The sequence below is a fragment of the Geotrypetes seraphini genome, chromosome 2 (genome assembly GCF_902459505.1).
Source record: "Geotrypetes seraphini chromosome 2, aGeoSer1.1, whole genome shotgun sequence".
Classification (NCBI taxonomy): Eukaryota; Metazoa; Chordata; class Amphibia; order Gymnophiona; family Dermophiidae; genus Geotrypetes; species Geotrypetes seraphini.
In genome coordinates this window covers 172,820,449-172,841,042 of record NC_047085.1, presented here as the reverse complement: position 1 = coordinate 172,841,042, position 20,594 = coordinate 172,820,449, and the positions used below count along the sequence as shown (strand labels likewise).

Genomic DNA, 20,594 nt, shown 5'->3' with positions numbered 1-20,594 from the left:
ACATTCTTGACATTTATGTGTGCAAGGGGCACATAATGCCAGTGCCTAGATCAGGGGTGTCAAAGTCCCTCCCCAAGGGCCGCAATTCAGTCGAGTTTTCAGGATTTCCCCAATGAATATGCATGAGATCTATTTGCATGCACTGCTTTCATTGTATGCTAATAGATTTCATGCATATTCATTGGGGAAATCCTGAAAACCCGACTGGATTGCAGCCCTCGAGGAGGGACTTTGACACCCCTGGCCTAGATTATAGAATTGCCTTTCACATGTCCACAGCATACCCTGCTCCAGTTTATCCAAGAAGCAGAAGATCTGAACTGCAATTACAGCAGTGAAGGATTGGTGGGTGAGAGCCAGGGAAATTAATGTTCCCATATGGTTTCTCAGAGCAAGTGACACATATTATTCAGGTTCGGTGGGAAGAACAAAGTTTGTCCTTCTTCCACTGAGCGTGGAGAACACTTAAGGGGAGGGGGGGTAGTTAAGGGTTAAGATGAGACTGGAAAATTTAGACAGTTTGAAACTTTTCTAAACCTGGTGGATGATAGGAAGGAAAGCTGTTATATATAAGCAATTTTTTTTTTAACGCATAGTAAAAAGAAGTGGGAAAAGGATGAGATGCTTTTCCAGGTGGGATCTTTATTCGAAATGCCACCAATTATCACAAAACTCAACACTGACAGTGTTTCGACGCCAAAAGGTGCCTTCCTCAGGAGTCTTCAATAGTGGTGTAGTGACGATTATGTTCCTCCACACAGAAGTGAATCCAACATTTTGTGGAAATGTTTTCTCAAACAAACTGCTAAAAGCCTGGGTTAAAACTATGTGCAAGGTATCTATCTTCACTGCCGATGTGGCAAGCAATAAGAAAGTAAATGCATGCTCAGCAGGGGTTCAAGTAGGAAGGGCTGGAGAAGGGGCTGAACAAATAGGCGATGGAAATGATCAGCTTCCCTAGGAGGAAAGGCTAAAGTGGCTAGGGCTCTTCAGCCTGGGGAAGACACAGCTCAGGGGAGATAAGACAGAGATCTATAAAATACTGAGTGGAATGGAATGGTTAGATATGTCACTTGTTTATTCTTTTTAAAAATATTAGGATTAGGGGTCATGTATTGAAGCTACTAAGTAGTAGATTTAAAACAAACAGAAGAAAGTAATTAAACTCTGGAATTCACTGCCAGTTAATGTAGTGAAAGCAGCTGGCTTAGCAGGGTTTAAAAAAGGGTTTGGCTAACTTGGCAATGAAGGGTTAAGTGACTTAGCCAAAGTCACAAGGAGCAACAGTGGGAAATACTTAGATATTAAAAAAAAAAGCTGTCTAAATATAATATACCTGAAATCCTAAGAGCAGATATAAGGTATCTCAAATAGCAATTTCCTAAGTGCACTTTATTCACTTTTTTTTAACTTTCCAAATATGGGGGTGTTAAGCTATCTGATTATTATGCACGCATAACCATGTATAAATGCCAGCATGCACATGTATTCCAGCTATGAATGAAGATATTTTAACATAATCTGGCACTATATTCACATATCAGTTAGACTTCCAGAGGCATTTTGGAACTACATTTGTGTCCTTGCTAAAAAAAGCTAAAATCTGCCAGCAATTATCAATAGTTTTCTTTCGTAACTTTAAACTTGGTGGGGGAAAGACTTGTTGAAAGTTAAGAGAAGGCAGAAGGAAGAGAAGGAAGCTCTAATCCAATGTCTCTCCAAGTGGGCAAGTAAGGCTCTGGCAAAGCACTCTGAAATCTGTTGACATGTAGAACACTAGACTGTAGAGGCCAGTTTCAAATCTGACACTGCCATTTTGCTGCCTGCTTTTTCATGGTTTACCCATGCTAGCCAGCAACCTCTACGAAAATTAGGGCTACTTGCAGCATCTCGGACATCTTTTTTTCAAGCCTCAACTAATTACTTCCATACATGTTAGTTTATTCGTGTTCTGTTGATTTTCTTGTTATGATTCCTGACTCTATTGCCCAATGTTTATCTCTTCTTATTAGCCTATAATGCCTAACTCTACTGATTTACCATAATTTATACTGTTGACCTGTTATAATTCACGCCATCTCCCAATGCTTTTAGTATTATCTGTTCTCATCTCTATTGCTTTACTGCGACACGCGACTTTGACACCTATCACTCGTTATACCTCTTCTGACATGATGGATACTTAATCGGCATTCATATCTTATTCCAAGTACAATGGTAGCAGATCAAATCATTAATTCTTGCCATAAATAAATAAGAAAATGAAGAAAACTGAATAAAAAAACCCCGAAACAAACCAGAACACAGAAATGAAACAACACTGAACAAATTTAATATTCCTCACTGTTGATCCTGGCACGGTGAATAAAGTGTTAAGAGACTTCTCTCACACAAATCTGTGACACCTCCCAAGTGATAAACATTGCAAATTGATGAAAACAGCCTAAAGACCATATAATGTGTAGGCTACCATTAACACTATAGGATAAACAAAATGTAGAACCCTCAGAAATGAAATATATTCCTAATAAAACAGGAGATTCCTCAATTTGAAGTTTTCTCTTTATTGAAGTATTCCCATAAAATATCCAGATTTTGGATGAGCAAGAACCAAAAGTTAAAGTATAAGCAAAAGTCTGAGTCCTCCATTTTAAATGCACTGGGCCCTTTATAACTAGTTTCTCCAGTTGTTATCATCAGCAAAATCTACTTCCTGGTTCGAAAGATGCCTTTCTTCTTCACCGAAAGGGTGGTCGATCGTTGGAATGAACTTCCACCTCAGGTGATTCAGGCCAGCAGCGTGAAGGATTTTAAAAGGAAATGGGATACACATGTGGGATCTCTAGGGGGGTAAATTCAAGGGGGTAGGGTTGTTGGAGTGGGCAGACTTGATGGGCTGTGGCCCTTTTCTGCCGTCATCTTCTATGTTTCTATGTTTCCTATTGCATAACACTGCAGCTACTGGGGTCTGTTCTCTCAAAGCCGAAGGTAATCTTTCAGTTATTTGCTGATTATGTAAACCACTAATGATACCTTTTGCAGAGTCTTGAGACAGAGGGCTCCTTTTACGAAGCTGCGTCAGCGGCTGTATCGCACGCACCTTTTTAGTGTGCGCTAACCCCCGCGCTAGCCGAAAAACTACTGCCTGCTCAAGAGGAAACGGTAGCAGCTAGCAAGGCTGGCAAATTAGCGCACGCTATTATGTGCGTTAAACCGCTAACGTGGCTTCGTAAAAGAAACCCAGAGTCTCTCTTTAACTTTTGTATCAACACAATTGGTTACTGACAGAAGGAACATGGTCTGTCTGTTTTTTAACACAGAAACCAAGAGAAAAACTTCCACACACAAGTTCAGAACCACCAATACCACAGTGGAGGTCCAAGAAAAGTTGGTGTGCGATTTTATTAGTCAAATCACTGTTTTGTGCGGTGGCTTGACACGCACGTGTTTTGGCCTCTACGGCCTGCCTCAGGAGCCTAAAATGCACACATAAAACCATTAAAAAATATGATATTAAAAATAGTGTATGTAACACACAAAAATAATGAGGGGACATAAAAAACTAATGACAATTAGGTGATATGTAGAATGATGTGAATAAAATGATATAGCAATAAATAAATAAATGCATACATATACATATAATTGTCAATAAATATGTCCATATGTAAACAATATAATCAAGACAAAGCAGACATACCTTTGTAAATCATGTCCTCAATTTCTGAATATACAAGAAAATGGTAGGAAAATCTTATGAAGGGAAAAGAAAAACATTTTTTTACTATGGAGTAATACTCTGTTGCTGTTGCTCGTTTCTTTCTTCACTCATAAGAGCAACAGCTACAGATTATTACTTCATAGTAAAAAATATTTTTCTTTACCCTTCATAAGATTTTCCAACCATTTTCTTGTATATTGCGAAATTGAGGACGTGATTCACATTGGTACAAAGACATAAAACAATCTCCCAACAGCTCTCAGATCTGAACCGAACTATCTCACGTTCCCCCAAAAATTAAAGACATCTCTTCGACACCATATTCAACACAGAAAATGACTCTTGAGCCTTCAAATGCCTTGCTATCTCAATGATGCTTTACACATTGGCACCCATGCAACCTTGGACTATGAATTACCTCCTCCTACCTCACAGCACCACTCTTACAACAATGCGTTTATCTATTCCTGTTTTCTACCCTCTCAATCTGTATTGTAATGTATCTTCTGCAGCATCGTTATACTGTACTAAATTGTATTTCCTTAAATTGTACTGTAAGTCACCTTGAACCTACTTAGACATAGTGCGACCCATAAATCCTAGATTAGATTAGATTACTGGCCTCACTAAATCATCGCATGAAATGCTTCAACTTAAAATAATCTCATTGTCTAACTACAGCTAGCCTTGTTAAGATCTTGGGGCTGACATTTTGTAAGACTAGGGATGAAACACCTACATACCAAAATGATTTGCTGATCTTTACATCCCTCAGATAAACTTCTGATGGCTGTACTGTCACATATAAAAATAAAGTTAGTAACAGCATGGGCCAGAACATTTTTGGTTGCTGGCTCAATTATGTGGAATGTGTTTCCCTATGATCTTTGAGGCAAGACCACTTTAGTCCTTCCATATGAAATTTGAGGCATTACTATTTCGTGAAGCATTAGTAAAGATGAGGGGTACCAATATTCTAAGTAATGTAACCAGGCAGGAGAGGCTCTTGCCTGATTAACGCTGGGTTTTAATAAATGGTGGTAGAGGATTCTACCGTGAGCCGGTGAGGTAAATGCTCCAAGGTTTGTAGAATTTCTATGAGAATCGGAGCATTTACCTGGCTGGCCCGCAATAGAAACCATCGTTTAGTAAAAGAAGCCCTAAATTGCTTGCGCAGGGTTATCCGCTAATATCAGTGGCACTTAATTGAACAGTGCCACTGAATACAATACTAGCCACCAAACTCAGAGCCAGTGATTCTGTTGAAACCTCTTAGGGCTCCTTTTACTAAGCTGCGATAGCGTTTTTAGCGCACGCAGGATTTTAGCGTTACACTACGCGGCTAGAACTAACGCCAGCTTAATGCTGGCATTAGGGTCTAGCGCGCATGGCAATCCAGCGTGCGCTAAGTGCGAGCTAAAACCACTATCGCAGCTTAGTAAAAGGAGCCCTTAGTGATCCCTTCGTTCCAGCAAATCCATATTTGCCAAAATCCGCTCATCCCTGTTCAGTGTTATAGGACCTATGCTGTGGAATAATCTGCCTTAATATCTACAATTTGAACAACCACTTCAGTAATTGAAAATAGGCTTAAAGACCTATTTAGTGAAAATTACATTTCTCAATTAGAGGTGGTAATGAACACCTAGGGCTCCTTTTACAAAGGTGCGTTAGGGCCTTAACGCACGGAATAGCGTGTGCTAAAATGCCGCACGCGCTAGCCGCTACCGCCTCCTCTTGAGCAGGCAGTAGTTTTTTGGCTAGCATGCGCTAATTCGGTGCATTAAAAACGCTAGCGCACCTTCGTAAAAGGAGCCCTTAGCTTGCAGAGCACTGAGATGATTACATTATATTTATTTATTTACCGCATGATACAATATTCTCCGTGGTTTCCAATAAAACATACAGAGTAAAAATTGATCTAAAAAGAGAGACATACTCGAGAAATACAAATACACAAAATCAAATGGAGTTCTCTCTGGGGTCTTTTTATTAAGCGCACTAAATGCTAAGACAAACATAGGAATATAATGGATGTCTTAGCATTTAGCATGCGCTAAATCGGTTAGCACACATTTAAATTTAGCATACATTTAAATTTTATTTTAAACCACGTAGATGTGCAGTACGTATATCAAATATAATCAACTTGAACTTGAAGTTAACAGGATAACTATCACTGCATAAAACATAATCCTATCTTTGTCCAGTGTAATTTATGGAGTTAAGTGCTAAATATTCCCCCTCTTTTACTAAGCCACAGTAGAGGTTTCTACCACATTCTACATGGTCCAGAGCATTAAATGCTCTGACACTTATAGAATTCCTATGAATGTTGAAGCAGTGCCAGAACATTCAGTGACCCAGGCTGTGGTAGAAACTTCTACCTCAGCTTAGTAAAAGAGGGCCATTGTGTCTTGGGTTTTTAGAAATATAGAAAAATGAAGGCAGATAAAGACCATATGGCCTATCTAATCTGCCTATGTAATCCACCAAAATAGCTTATTTTCTCCCTAGATTGGTAAACTATACCTTTTTGTAAATAATGGAATTCCTATATAAAGGCATTATTCAGAATCTGATGTTAAACCTCCCTATCAATATTGAGGCCTGGCCACCATTTTAAGTTGGAGAGAAGAGCTCACAAATTTGTTTCACGATTTCCCACAGCATGTCAAGAATTAATACAAATATGAAAAATCTATACATTTACTATGTTATCAGATGTACTTTAGCAAGCATAGTAACCACCATGATTTCAAGCAGAAATTGCAGTCTCGCAAATAAATTATTACACTGCTCTACAATGAATCACAAATATTTTCTTGTCACGTTACGCAGCAAAATCACTTTTTGTGTTTTGTTTTGCTGAAACCTTGAAACCGACTGCCTAGTTTCAGATTATGCTAGTCTAAGGAGAAAAAAAAAATGATAGCAAAGTAAGCAATATGTCACTTACATAGTTAGACACAAGCACTGCATTTAGATTAAGGAAAAGGAAGATCTAAGGCAACCTTACCCGCATGCAGGTAAGCGAGGTCAGGATTTTCAATATCTAGGTGTATTTCCTTCAGATGGTTTCGGAATTCCACTGGGATGTTGGTTCCATATTCACATTTGGGGCAATTATACATTTTCACCCCTTCATGTTTGCCAGTGTGCAAAATATGCTTGCGTATATTTTCAGCACAGTTAGATCTAGAAAATGGTGGGAAACAAAAATACAAAGTAAAAACAGATCACTTTGACAATGTATCTTTTAAGAAACCTAGTTTAGGCCCTCTTTTACTAAGGTAATTGTAATTTATTCATTTGCATCCCGCTTTGTACAAAGCAGGCCACAACAAATACATACACAGTATCAAAAGAAAATAAAACACTAATACATACGTACATTACACATTTAAGACAAAAGGACAAATCAGCGGTCAGCGTTCAAATACACACAAAAAGGCTTAAGCCCCGTATTTCATCTTGCAAAATAAGTACCTCTTCAAGAGTGTGTGGCGCAGGGGTTAGAGCTACAGTCTCAGCATCCTGAGGTTGTGGGTTCAAATCCCTCGCTAATCCTTGTGACCCTGGGCAAGTCACTTAATCCCCTTATTGCTACAGGTACACTAGATAGAGTTTGAGCCCACTGGGACAGATAGGGAAATATGATAAAGTACCAGAAAGTAAAATCACTTAGGATATAAGTGGTATATAAATAATAAATAATAAATTATGCAAATTATCATGCTGGCGAAGGTACATCAGAATCTCATTTCATTCTTGAGGGTCAATGCAGGAGAACATACTAGTCATAGACATTTTCAACTTCAAGCATCTGACCGGTGGTATATACAGTACAGCATGATTTACAGAGCACAATTTTTGTAATTTTAACATAGGGCAGAATACTATCTACCAGACATTTTGGCGCCAACCCATGCACGCAGAAATAGACCATCAACAACAATTTATGGTGTATCTGGTACTCCAGTTTCAACCAATAGAGCTTCACATAGGGCCTCTTCTATCAAACTGCGCTAGCAGTTTTTAGTGCAGAGAGCTGTGCTGAATGGCCCGCGCTGCTCCCGACGCTCAAAGGAACTCTATGAGTGTCGGGAGCAGCGTGGGCCATTCAGCGCGGCTCACCGCATTACAAACTGCTAGCGCAATTTGATAGAAGAAGCCTATAGTATTCTGTCACATGTTCATTCCTCCCCAATCTTTTTTTTTAAATCTTTATTCATTTTCAAACTTACAATAAGTGTGTCAATATGTTTAAACAGATTAACAATAAATATATCACTTACTAATCATCAATAATACAAATGATATGCTCTTATCTCCCACCCTTCCCACCCTTTCCTATTATATAATCAAATACCTTGTACAATATGTAATCATAAAATTACCCCCCCCCCTCATAATTGAACCTGTAAATTTAAGGGAAAAAATGTCCTCTAATCAGTACAATATTTTGTTAATGGATCCCACACATCTTGAAATTTCCTAAAACATCCTCGCTGTATTTCAATAAATCTTTCCATTTTATAAATATGACACAAGGAATTCCACCAGAAATTATAATTTAATCTACTCCAGTTTTTCCAATTATAGGTAATTTGTTGAATGGCAACCCCAGTCATTATAAGTAGTAATTTGTTATTATTTGCAGAAATCTGACTTTTTGCTCTCATTGCCATACCAAACAGCACAGTATCATATGACAATGCCACTGGGTTGTCTAATAAACAATTAATTTGGTCCCAAATTGATTTCCAAAAATTCAAAATAAATGGACAATAGAATAATAAATGATCCAAAGTGTCCTGACTACTGAATTTTGCGCAACCTGCAAGGCGCATAACGTTGATACAGGTCCAGCGCTATAACCACACCGAAGCCCTTCAAATCTCAATGGGCATCGGTGCAGTTGCCACATAGCACTTGCTGACGCCGCTTAATTCTAAACTGCATTGGATGGTTCATAGACAGTAACGCGGAAGACAAAGGCGCACGCCGACAACTGAGCGCAAGACGGAGGCGCGCGCCGAAGAAAAAGACTGTTTTTAGGGGCTGCGATGGGGGGTTTTGTTGGGGAGCCCCCCCACTTTACTTAATACAGATCGCGGTGGCGTTGTGGGGGGCTTGGGGGGTTGTAACCCTCCACATTTTAGTGAAAACGTAACTTTTTCCCTGAAAGTTTTCAGTAAAATGTGGGAGGTTACAACCCCCCAAACCCCCCACAACGCCCCCACAACGCGGCGCGATCTGTATAAAGTAAAGTGTGTGGGGGGGGTCCCCCCCACCCCCCCTGTCGTAGCCCCTTAAAACTGTCTTTTTCTTTGGCGCGCGCCTCCGTGTTGCGCTCAGTTGTCTGCTCGCACCTTTGTCCCGGTGCGCTTTTGACCTGACACCGCATTGGATGTGCACGGGTGGTCTGATTGACTTGATTTTCTGGATAATGAATCCGAATAATAAAAAGGAAAAATGTGGATATATAAGGTCCAACAAAGAGCTCAGGAACTGATTTAGTCACTGCAGTTTTCACAAATTGGATTCTGCAATCCAGAATGAAGAGCAAAAAATTGGAACACCCAGATAGCAGACAGTAATAGCCCCAACAGGATTAAAAAATTTGTTGCTCATGTCATACCAAAAATGTCATCCTCATCAATTAGAATGTTTTACATTCTGAACTTATCTACTGATCAACTTTTTAAAAATCTGAATTTTCATGAACATGATTCTAATGCTCTACTGTTCTTACTGCTTTGCACCTTCATGATTTACTTATCTTTACTGTGTTGATTAATTCTAATACAGAGGAAATTAGCAATGCTCACTCAAAAATATAACATGACCTCAAAGCTCTAAGCATGGCCACCCTCTTACCGGTTTTCCTCTCCCTCCCCTTTCTCTAATCTAATTTTCATTTTATATACCGAATCTACTCTCTAAGGAGCTCGATTCGGTTTACAGTTTGTTAAAAAATGAAACATAACAGGTAAAAACTGTGATAAAAAACAGAAATTGGTTAGATTAGATGGATGGGAAAAGTTAGAAAAAAAAAAGTATGTTGAATTGCTTAAAATTACTATTCGACAGCTAAAATCAAATTAACTATTGTGAAAACAACCAGGTTTTTAAACTTTTTCGAAATTGATATAATTGATGTACTAGTCTTAGAGAATCTGGGAGTCCATTCCAAATTCTCACCAATTGAAATGTAAAAAGATTTACTAAGATTTAATACCTTTCAGAGAAGGAAATGCTAATTGTATGTATCCTGGTGAAAATGCCTGAATGGAAGGTAAGTAAAAAAAATCATGGCTGCAATTTTATTGATATGATTTTTCACATTTACATAATAAAATACTTCACTGTGACACAGAATTTCAGATCAAGAACAGTAGTCCTTTGCAACCCACTGAAATATTATAGCAGGGGTGTCAAAGTCCCTCCTCGAGGGCCGCAATCCAGTCGGGTTTTCAGGATTTCTTCGATGAGTATGCATGAGATCTATTAGCATATAATGAAAGCAGTGCATGCAAACAGATCTCATGCATATTCATTGGGAAAATCCTGAAAACCCAACTGGATTGCGGCCCTCGAGGAGGGACTTTGATACCCCTGTCTTATAGGAACTAGGACTATCCCTGGTCATAAAAACTTCAAGACTTTTAACATTACTGTGGAAGCAAATCAGGCTATTACCTAGGTTTTGCTGCATGGGTGCAAGCAAACATCCTTTCTTGTACTGACTTGAGAACATTTTATCTTGACCATTATAATTCAGGCTTGGAGCACATCCCTTCTTAGTTGTAGTAGCTGGAGCCCTCTAAGCCAGTTACTGAAACTTGGAGGGAAATGCCATTTCTCTTCAAGGAGAGCCCAATTCCTGGCTGTCAAAATGTAAGAATGGCACCTAAAATAAGAATTTTTCCTGATTTAGCAAGAGACACACTGATAAGGCGTAAAGCCTTTCTGACATTGAGGCCCAAGGTGCAGGCTTTGCCAGTTAATTTTGTGTTATGATTTCCTTGTGTTTGTTGCATTCTTTATAAGGGGAAACAGTTTCAATTTATGGTCCTAAACTGAAAATTTCTTCAAAGCTAAGGGAGATGTTAATGTAATAATGTAATCACATAAATTCACTGATAAAACTGGCTTGGATGAGGGTTTGTGGGTGCAAGATGCTCATAGTGTAAAATATTTTTGTTAGTTCTTTTTTTTTTTCCTTTTCATTTTGGGATCTTGTTGCTATTTTGTACTGGGCGGAATTGATTAAAAAATATTTTTCTTATTTATTTTCATGTAAGAATTTTTCTGGGTTTCTTTTATCCTAATGATATGATGTATTGTAAAGTATGAAATGTATAAAAATATATTTTTTAAAAATGTAAGAATGTCTATACATTCTTTTACACCATTACAAATTTAAAAGAGCTTCAGTATCTATCCTCGGAAGCCTGGATATAAGAACAGAATTGTATTTTCTACTATCCATATACTGTATGTATATGATAGAACATGACTTATTCTATTTCTGTCACTTCTTTTTTACCAGCCCGTAACTGCACCAAGATTTAGGCAGCCAAAAAAAGTAAACTCATAAAATTAGGATAATGAGAGCCAGGGATGTAGCTAGGAGTCCAAATGTCCTGAACCACTTCTTCTAGTTTTTATACACAACTGCAAAACTATACCTCTTATTCTTTTTTTTTTAATTATTCTTTATTAATTTTCCAAAAAAACAACAGTGCAATACAACCAATGTAATCTCATAGTAATACAATAAAAGCACAATCATCTTTCTGATGTTCATAATCATCCATTCCCCCCTCTCCCCACCCCCCCACCCATCCACCCAAACAATTATCATTCCATATAACACAAACATATATTATCATAAATATCCTATCTATTCTGAATAATGATATCTTCACACCTATCTCAATTATAAATATTCAAAAATCAATTTATACCTCTTCTTCTTATTGTTCAATCTATAGAAAGCAAATCCCCAGCCCTGATTGGCTCTTATCTTCTGCATTTCTCTAAGTTGCTTAAGGGGCAGAGGAAGCTAATAAATCCATGTGACAGTAGCCAAGTTATGCTTGCAACCATCTAATCACATATTGGATAACCTGAAATCTTTCTCTATAGATAACACTGCCATCTTCTCATTCTTCTTAGCTCATTATTTATAGTCATCTTATGTATTTATTTATTCAATTTTCTATACTGTTCTTCCAAGGGAGCTCAGAATGGTTTACTTGAATTTATTCAGGTACTCAAGACTGTTTCCCTGTCTGACCCAGTGGGCTTACTATCTATCTAATGTATCTGGGGCAATGGGGGGAGATTGAGTGACTTGCCCAGGGTCACAAGGAGCAACATGGGTTTGAATCCACAACCTCAGAGTGCTGAGGCTGTAGCTTTAACCACTACACCACACTCTCCCCCTTCAACTCCTCTCTCATTTTCTTACTACGCATCCATAAAAGTACAAAAACGGGTTGTGCCCAATACTTGGTAGTGGCAACCACTGTGGCAACTTGAAAACTGGAGATTAAATTCTGATCAACAAAGAAAAATGGGGAGACCCAATGATCCACAGTGAAAACAATCAACCGATGAAAACAAAAACAAAAAACTGTGGATACAGATGTTCTGGAGATAATTTATTATACACTAACATATAAAAACATGAAAATTCAATTTAAAAAGTACATTGACAAAAAATACAGTGATAAAAATCCAACCGGACCCTACACGGTTCGTGTTTCGGCGAACACGCCTTCCTCAGGGGTCCAATGGTTTGCAAACTCACATATAAAGAATTGGACTGAAAACAGTCTATTGTCTTTAAATTAAAGCAGCAGAAAAAAAGTAAAGATATCGGACAGGTGACCACGCAAATCTGCAAAACTCCCTCCACACAATCTGACACATATTTTTATATGTCAGTGTATAATAAATTATCTCCAGAACATCTGTATCCACAGTTTTTTGTTTTCATTGGTGGATTAATTCTGATACCAGTCTGCTAAAATTTGGAACTTACTTCTTCCTGCTGACTAACACCTTCTTATTATATTTTTCAAAGACATATGTTTTTTATAAATACTTAATCCAAAAATTGTAATACAATAACATCATATTTTTTGTATTATTCCTAGTGCTATTCACTGGATTCTTAATTTGGGACTTCTTATAATACTACAGCTTGGTCTTCACAGGTTTCCCACTGAATCATTTGACTCTACTAAAGTTTATTCAGAATTCATCTGTAAATTCATTTTCCTCCAGTGTCATTACAAATGCATGTCCACTCTTCTCAAGTCACTCAGGACTGTCCCAAAAGGGCACTAGGCAAACCTTTTAGGCTCGTAGGCTCCTCCAATAATTATTATCACCTCAGTACCACACATTTTAAAATGTGTACCCTAATGGTTCTAATGCTTATGAGAGATTTGCATACATTGGAGGTAGTATCTCTGCCAAGCTCTCTCATGCATATTTATTAAGGATATCCTGAAAATCTGGCCTATTTGTGGTGCTTGAAGCCTGAACTTGCACCTCTGACCTACTGCATTGCTTTTACTGCCCTTTGCTACTCTGCGGATGCTACTGCCCTAGGCGATGCCTAGTCTGCCTAATGGTTACACTGTCCATGAAGTTACTTACTACATTGGCTACCCATCAAGATATTGTTCAGATTTTTATTACATCCTATAGTTCCTCATTGCCTTATATTCTCCTGCACCACTCCTCGTGGTCTCCGTTCAACATATCTTTGCTCTTCTACTCCAAATAACAACTTCTGGCTCTCCTGTTTCAAAGTTGTTGTGATATTTATTTATTTGTTCAATTTTCTATACTGTTCTCCCAGGGGAGCTCAGAACATGAATTTATTCAGGTACTCAAGCATTTTTCCCTGTCTATAACTTCATCAAGTGTCCCCTAGTCTCTGCAAATCTTGATGCAGTAAAAAAATTGATCCACTTGTACCTGTTCTACACCACTCATGATTTTGTAAACTTCATTCCTATCTCCCTTCAGCCGTCTCTTTTCCAAGCTGAAGAGCCTTAACCTCTTTAGTCTTTCCTCATACGAGAGAAGTTTCATCCCTTTTATCATCTTGGTTGCTCTTCTTTGAACCTTTATAATGCCACTATGGGCTTCTTTTACGAAGGTGCGCTAGTGGTTTTAGCGCATGCACCAAATTAGCACGCGCTAGCTGAAAAACTACCCCCTGCTCAAGAGGAGACGGTAGTAGCTAGCGTGCGCTATTCTGCGTGTTAAGGACTTAATGCGCCTTCGTAAAAGGAAACTAGAATTGAACGCAATACACCAGGTGAGGTTGCACCACTGAGCAATACAGAGGCATTATAACATTCTTAATCCTGTTTACCATCCCTTTTTAAAAAATAATTCCTAGCATCTTGTTTGTTTTTTTGGCTGCAGCCGTACATTGGGCGGAAGACTTTAGCGTATAGTCTACGAAGACACCCAGATCTTTTTTTTTGAGCGCTGACCCCCAAGATGGACTCTAGCATCTGGAAAGTATAATTTTGATTATTCTTCCCAATGTACATCACTTTGCATTTGTCCACATTAAATTTCATCTACCATTTGGACGCCCAGTCTTCCAATTTCCTAAGATCTTCCTACAGTTTTTCACAGTCTGCATGCATTTTAACAACTTTGAATAGTATAGTGTCATCTGCAAATTTAATCATCTCACTCGTAGTTCCAAGTTCCAGATCATTTATAAATAAGTTAAATAGCACCATCCCAGTGCAAATCCCTGCGGCACTCCACTATTTACCCTTCTCCATTAAGAAAAATGGTCATTTAACCCTACTCTCTGTTTTCTGTCCAATTACCAATTCTTAATCCACAATTGAACATTGCCTCCTATCCCATGACTGTTTTCTCAGGAGCCTCTCATGAGGAACTTTAGCAAAAGCTTTCTGAATATCTAGATACACTACATCAACCGGCTTGCCTTTATCCACATGTTTATTCACACCTTCAAAAAGTCAAGCAAATTGGTGAGGCAAGACTTCCCTCAGCTGAACCCATGTTGACTCTGCTTCATTAAATCATGCTTGTTTACATGTTCCACAATTTTATTTTTTATAATTGTTTTCACTATTTTGCCCAGCACTGAGATCAGGCTTACTGGTCTGTAATTCATTATATCTCCCCTGGAACCCTTTTTAAAAATTGGTGTAACATTGGTCACTTTCCAATCTGGCAAAGTTTCTATCATGGTATCTTGCCATCATCAATTTTGTGCCATTTTGTTTTTATTTTTGAAGCTACATTTTTCCCATTTTATTAGATTTTAAAGGTCTGACAAGCTCATGAACTTGCCACCATATGCTTACATTGGCAGCACTGTACAAACAGCTAGTTAAGGTTGCATGTTTTTGTGTGCCATCGTGAGAATGTCACAGCTTGAATTAGAGCAACAAACATTAAGGGCTAGCTGCTATCGCCTCCTCTTGAGCAGGCGGTAGTTGCATGATTAAAAGTCACGTGCGATAAAGCCGCTAACACGGTTTCGTAAAAGGAGCCCTAAATTTCTTGTTAAACTTGGTAAGAGTGAAAATGAAACCAGGGACATGTTAGTCCAAGTTTATGGGGATAATGCCATGAAGAAAATGGCAGTGTTCAAATGTATTAAATGTTTTTCTGAGGGGAGAGAAAGCGTCACTGATGAAGAGAGGTCAGCGTAGCCAGTAACGAACAGAACTGATGAAAACTTTGAAAAGATTTGTTGAATTGTGTGTCAAAATCATCAGTGACTGTGAGAAGCATAGCAGACCAAATAATCATCAATAGAGAAAATCTTGGCATGAGAAAGGTGCGTGCAAAAATGGTGCCGAAGGAGCTCACCGATGAACAAAAGCAAAGGAGAGTCGAAATTTGTCAAGACCTTAGAAGAGGCAAGACAATGTTTTGGACTGTGTTATCAGTGGTGATGAAATGTGTATATACCAATACGAACCTGAAACAAAGTGTCAAAGTGCAAAATGGAAGTCAGCCAATTCTCCACGACCAAAAAAATACCGTCAGTCCAAATCAAGAGTCATAACGATGTTGCTAACCTTTTTTTTTTTTTTAATACTTTCCATATAGAATAACGCTCAGCACTTAAATGTGTAACTGCCAATTAATGGCACCACTGATGCACGTAAGTGCTACAGTTCTATAACATATATGTTCTATAACATATTATTTATTGAAAACTTCTATGCCACTACTAATGACTTGGTAGTCAATTCTGAGCAATTTACATGAGTTTCTACACCTGAAAACGTGGCTATTTTCAAAAATGTAAATTTCTGCTTCTCCCTACCACCAACTCCCACTGTACTTCCCTTTTAATTTTCGTAAACCGTGTCGAGCTCTATATTTATAGAGAAGATGCGGCATATAAGTTTAAAGTTTAGTTCAAGTTTCAACTTTATTTAAAATTTCTTATACCGCCCAATCAGTCTTCTAGGCGGTGTACAAATTTGTAAAAACAAAGGACAAACTTTAGCTAAAATAAAAGTTTGAAGTGACACTACGTCACCAAACTCTAACTAGTTTACCATGGTGTTACTACACATGAGGTATAATTTATGAGCTTCTATAATAATGTTACAATCATGAGCTTCAGAGCTTCAGTTATACGTACACACAAAGCTAGAGTCTACTGCAGGATCTGAGGATTCTAAGGAGTCCATTTCCAAATCGTCCTTTGGAAAGTGGAGAGCAAACAAACTGTTTTGAAGCTATGCTCTATGTACTATTGGAAAGTTGTGTGACCCCCGATGCAGTGATTGCAGGCAATTGTGCCAAAATCTGGCCAAGCTGGATCATTTTTATAATAAAGACTTTGATGTCCAAGGGTCATTTGTATAATAAATGACCTTGGTGAAATCTTGAGGTTGTTGCTTCTTCTTTTCTGCCTTCTCTATCTCTCTGGTGTGGACTCCATGTGCAGAGGATTTAGACAGCAAGCTACAGAATGAGAGGATTTATACAGAGGGCCATAATCAAAAGATACATCCAAGTCCATTTTGGGCCTAAGTCACTAGTTGCCAAAGTCAGACATGGGAAAAGGTCCATTTTCGAAAAATACGTCCAACATTTTTTTTTTCCCAAAAATCGTCTAACTGTATGTCCAGCTGTCTGATCGTCCAGACTGCTAAGTCATCCATCTTAATACCACATTTTTATCCAAAAATTCATCCAAGTCAAAAATGCCTAGAAAAAGACTTTTGGATGTGTGCGGGGTCAGCAAAGTGATGGACTGGACACCCAAACATTGCACCAGAGTAGTGGGGTACCTTACAGGGCACTGCTGTGAACTTCACAAAAAGGGTGCCACATGCCCATCTTACCATAACAGCCTTATAGGTCATGGTGAGACCCCAAAGCACCCCCTAGAACTGACTAGACCCACCTGTCTACCAGCCCAATAGCCCTTATGGCTGCAGGTGCCACTTATATGGCAGTACATAAGGGTTTGGGTTTTTTTTGGGGGGTACACGTTTTACCATGCATGCAGTGGTAAGAGTGGCTTATGGGCCTGGGTCCTCCTCTCCATGGTTCATTAGCCCACCCCCAGACCACTTAAGCCACCACTGTGCAGTTCTACTAGGCTTTCCTATGCCAGGCTGCTAGGTGCTGATGATCTGGAGGCAGATATGTAAAATTGTTATTATGATTTTTATGACGGCGGGGAGGGGGGGAGGGGGGATCAGTTATCACTGGGGGAGTGTGTAGGGGTCTGTACTTTGTCCCTACAGTGGTTATCTGGTCACTTTGGTACCTTCTTGTGACTTAGACCTGGTTTTAGATGGCCTAAATCACAACGTCCAACTTCCATCTAGGCAGTGTTGTAAAACTTTCGGTTATACATGCAGTACGATTAAGTTTAGGACGGCCCATGTCTCACCCAAATCCCGCCCTCACCACTCCTCCTTTTAGCTCTAGGCGTACTGCAGCACTGTGAAGGCCTAAGTCATTTTTAGACACGTCTAAACCCCGGTTCGATTATCGGCACTTGGACGACTTGTCTCACTAGGCTGGTTTTTAGACATATTTCCGTTTTGATTATGAGCCCCTTACTGCCTTGCCCACTGCATAAAATCAGCTCCTAAGACAAATAATATGCAATAACACAGGGGTCCTTTTACTAGGACGCAAGCTAAATATTAGCGCACGCTAAACGCTAACGCATCCTTTATAGTCTATGGATGCGTTAGCGTTTAGCATGCGCTAAAATGGCTAGTGCGCCTTAGTAAAAGGACCCTACAGTGTTGGTGCACACTGTTAGTATATGATCCCCTTAGTGACTTTTATGTATACCAAATATTATTTTTTCTTTAAAAAATTGCCAGCACTTATATCCTTTTAAATATCAAAAAAATCCAGACATAAGGCTGAAATTTAATAGAAAGAAAAAAATGATCCATGTTATTTTTTTTAATTATCATTTGTATGCACTTCTGATGTTCATTGAAACTGTTAATATATCTATATTTTTCTATAAAGTGTAATAAATCAGCCACAAAAGAGAAATTACAAAAAAGGAACTTCCTCATAGGTGATATATTTTTCATAGCTATAAAAAGTACCAAAATAAGCTGTAGACATTTTGCTGATTCACATGACAGAGCTGCCAACATTTGAAGACCTTGATAGAGGACGTACAGTATAAGTACTTTAAACCTACAGAACGTTTTCTGCATGTAATACATATTTTGTGGCATGTTATGACTGGCTATAATGATGATGCTCAAAAATGTCAGCTATACACAATGTAATTAAGTAGATTCAGACTCTATGGCCATGTTTGTTCTCATCTTTTATACCTAAAGCATAAATCCAAGTCTGTCGCCATCTCACTGCGCTCAACAGAATTCAAAGTCACTAGTAAGGCATATCTACTCTTTGTAACTTTACTTAAAGGGAATGTTTTAGTTGTGTTCTGAATATGGCTCGAGTCAAAAAATCTAGTATGAAGAATACCTTTTTCCAAATTTGACTTGGCTGCCCATTTTAAAGTCTATATGAAAGCTGGGATACTACCTTTTATTCTAATTATATATGCTATACTGTGAATGATGAGACCAGGGACATGGGAGATGAGGTTACAGGAGTGGTACTATTAGATGGTGAGTAACAGAAAGTAATATTAAGGGCACTTCTATAACCTAGGCACAGACTTTTACAGTATCCCAAGTCATCATGCATTATGGCAAATGCAAATCCATAGCTGATATCCAAATCTGCAGCCAATTGAGACACTGTAGTCTGTTGGTCTTCCCTAATCAAAGTATCCGCCCTGTCAATGTGCCCTTGTGTGCACGATATTGATGGGCGACTAGAACGACCCTTCATTGCTTACGCCTGTTCTCCCCACTTTAAACCTGTCTACCCACTCATAAATCTTTTGTTGATTCATGGTGCTAATCCCCCCCCCAATCAGGAACATGATAGGATGAACACAATAGGGATATAAACAGACAAAGCGCAGAAGTCCAGAAAACTAGATTCTGAGGAAACTAATATTTCAAAGATAAACATAAAACACGATACAGATACTTGTAAATAGATTATATTTAGTTGAAAGAGCCAACCTCCTTAGGAGGTGTGTAAATATAAGAGCATAAGAACATAAGAAGTTGCCTCCGCTGAGGCAGACCAGAGGTCCATCCTGCTCAGCGGTCCGCTCCCGCGGTGGCCCATCAAGCCCATTGCCTGAGCAGTGGTATATATCTATCTATACCCTTCAATCCCTTTTTCTTCTAGGAATCTTCTTTGAAACCATTTAATGTGTTCCTGTCTACCACAGCCTCTGGAAGCGCGTTCCATGTATCCACCACCCTCTGAGTGAAGAAGAACTTCCTAGCGTTTGATCTAAACCTTCCCCCTTTCAATTTCTCCCAATGCCCCCTTATACTTGTGGTGCCCCTTAATTTGAAAAATCTGTCCCTGTCTACTTTTTCTATGCCTTTCAGGATCTTGAAGGTTTCTATCATGTCTCCTCTAAGTCTCCGCTTTTCCAGGGAGAAAAGTCCCAGCTGCTTCAATCTGTCGGTATATGGGAGATTTTCCATTCCCTTTATCAGTTTAGTCGCTCTTCTCTGTACTCCCTCTAGTACCGCCATGTCCTTCTTGAGGTGCGGCGACCAGTACTGGACACAGTACTCCAGATGCGGCCGCACCATTGCACGATACAGCGGCATGATGACTTCCCTCGTCCTTAACGATAAGGACTTTCCTCGTCCTTATTGTGTACTTAACTGCAATAGTAAACCTAGTGTGTACAGTAGACCCCTGCAAATTTGCAGTTCGTGATTTGCAGACTCAGTCATTCACGGTATTTTCTGATCGCCTCTTCCGGTCAGAAAATACAGTGAATGACTGACCAGCCAATCAGCCTTCTGCACAGCCAAACCGCCTTCTATACAGCCAATTAGACTTCCTATGTAAGTTAGTGCCCCCTTCCTCCCTCCCTGCCACACTGAAGCCTAACTACCCGCTGTCAATTCCTCCTCCTCTCCCACCAGTCAGCCTTCTGCACAGCCAAACCACCTTCTGCATAGCCAAACATCACCTCCTGCCAGCCTAAATATTGTTTTTTAGCACCCGCTGCTGCTCCTGCAGCCTTCTCCCGCTTCCGATCTGCTCCTAAACTGCATTCACATTTTTTCAAAATTTGTGGGTGTTCCTGAAATGGAACACCCATGAATTTGGGGGGAGTACTATATATATACATAGGACGATTGATTTGGTATAAACGTATGCATATAAGTAGGATGATCGATGTGCTGGTAACATAAATAAGATGATTGATTATGGCATAATT

At 39.0% G+C, this 20,594-nt stretch overlaps 1 protein-coding gene across 4 annotated transcripts in view; it reads right to left on the bottom strand.

Moving 5' to 3' along the window:
* The window catches only part of ZNF407 (zinc finger protein 407), a 1,075,359-nt gene that overhangs the window by 286,740 nt on the left and 768,025 nt on the right, over positions 1-20,594 (bottom strand). For all 4 annotated transcript variants that reach the window (XM_033934315.1, XM_033934317.1, XM_033934318.1 and 1 more), the window contains one exon: positions 6,741-6,919. In XM_033934315.1, the coding sequence (XP_033790206.1) occupies positions 6,741-6,919 (179 nt within the window). The remainder of the gene's footprint in view (positions 1-6,740; positions 6,920-20,594) is intronic.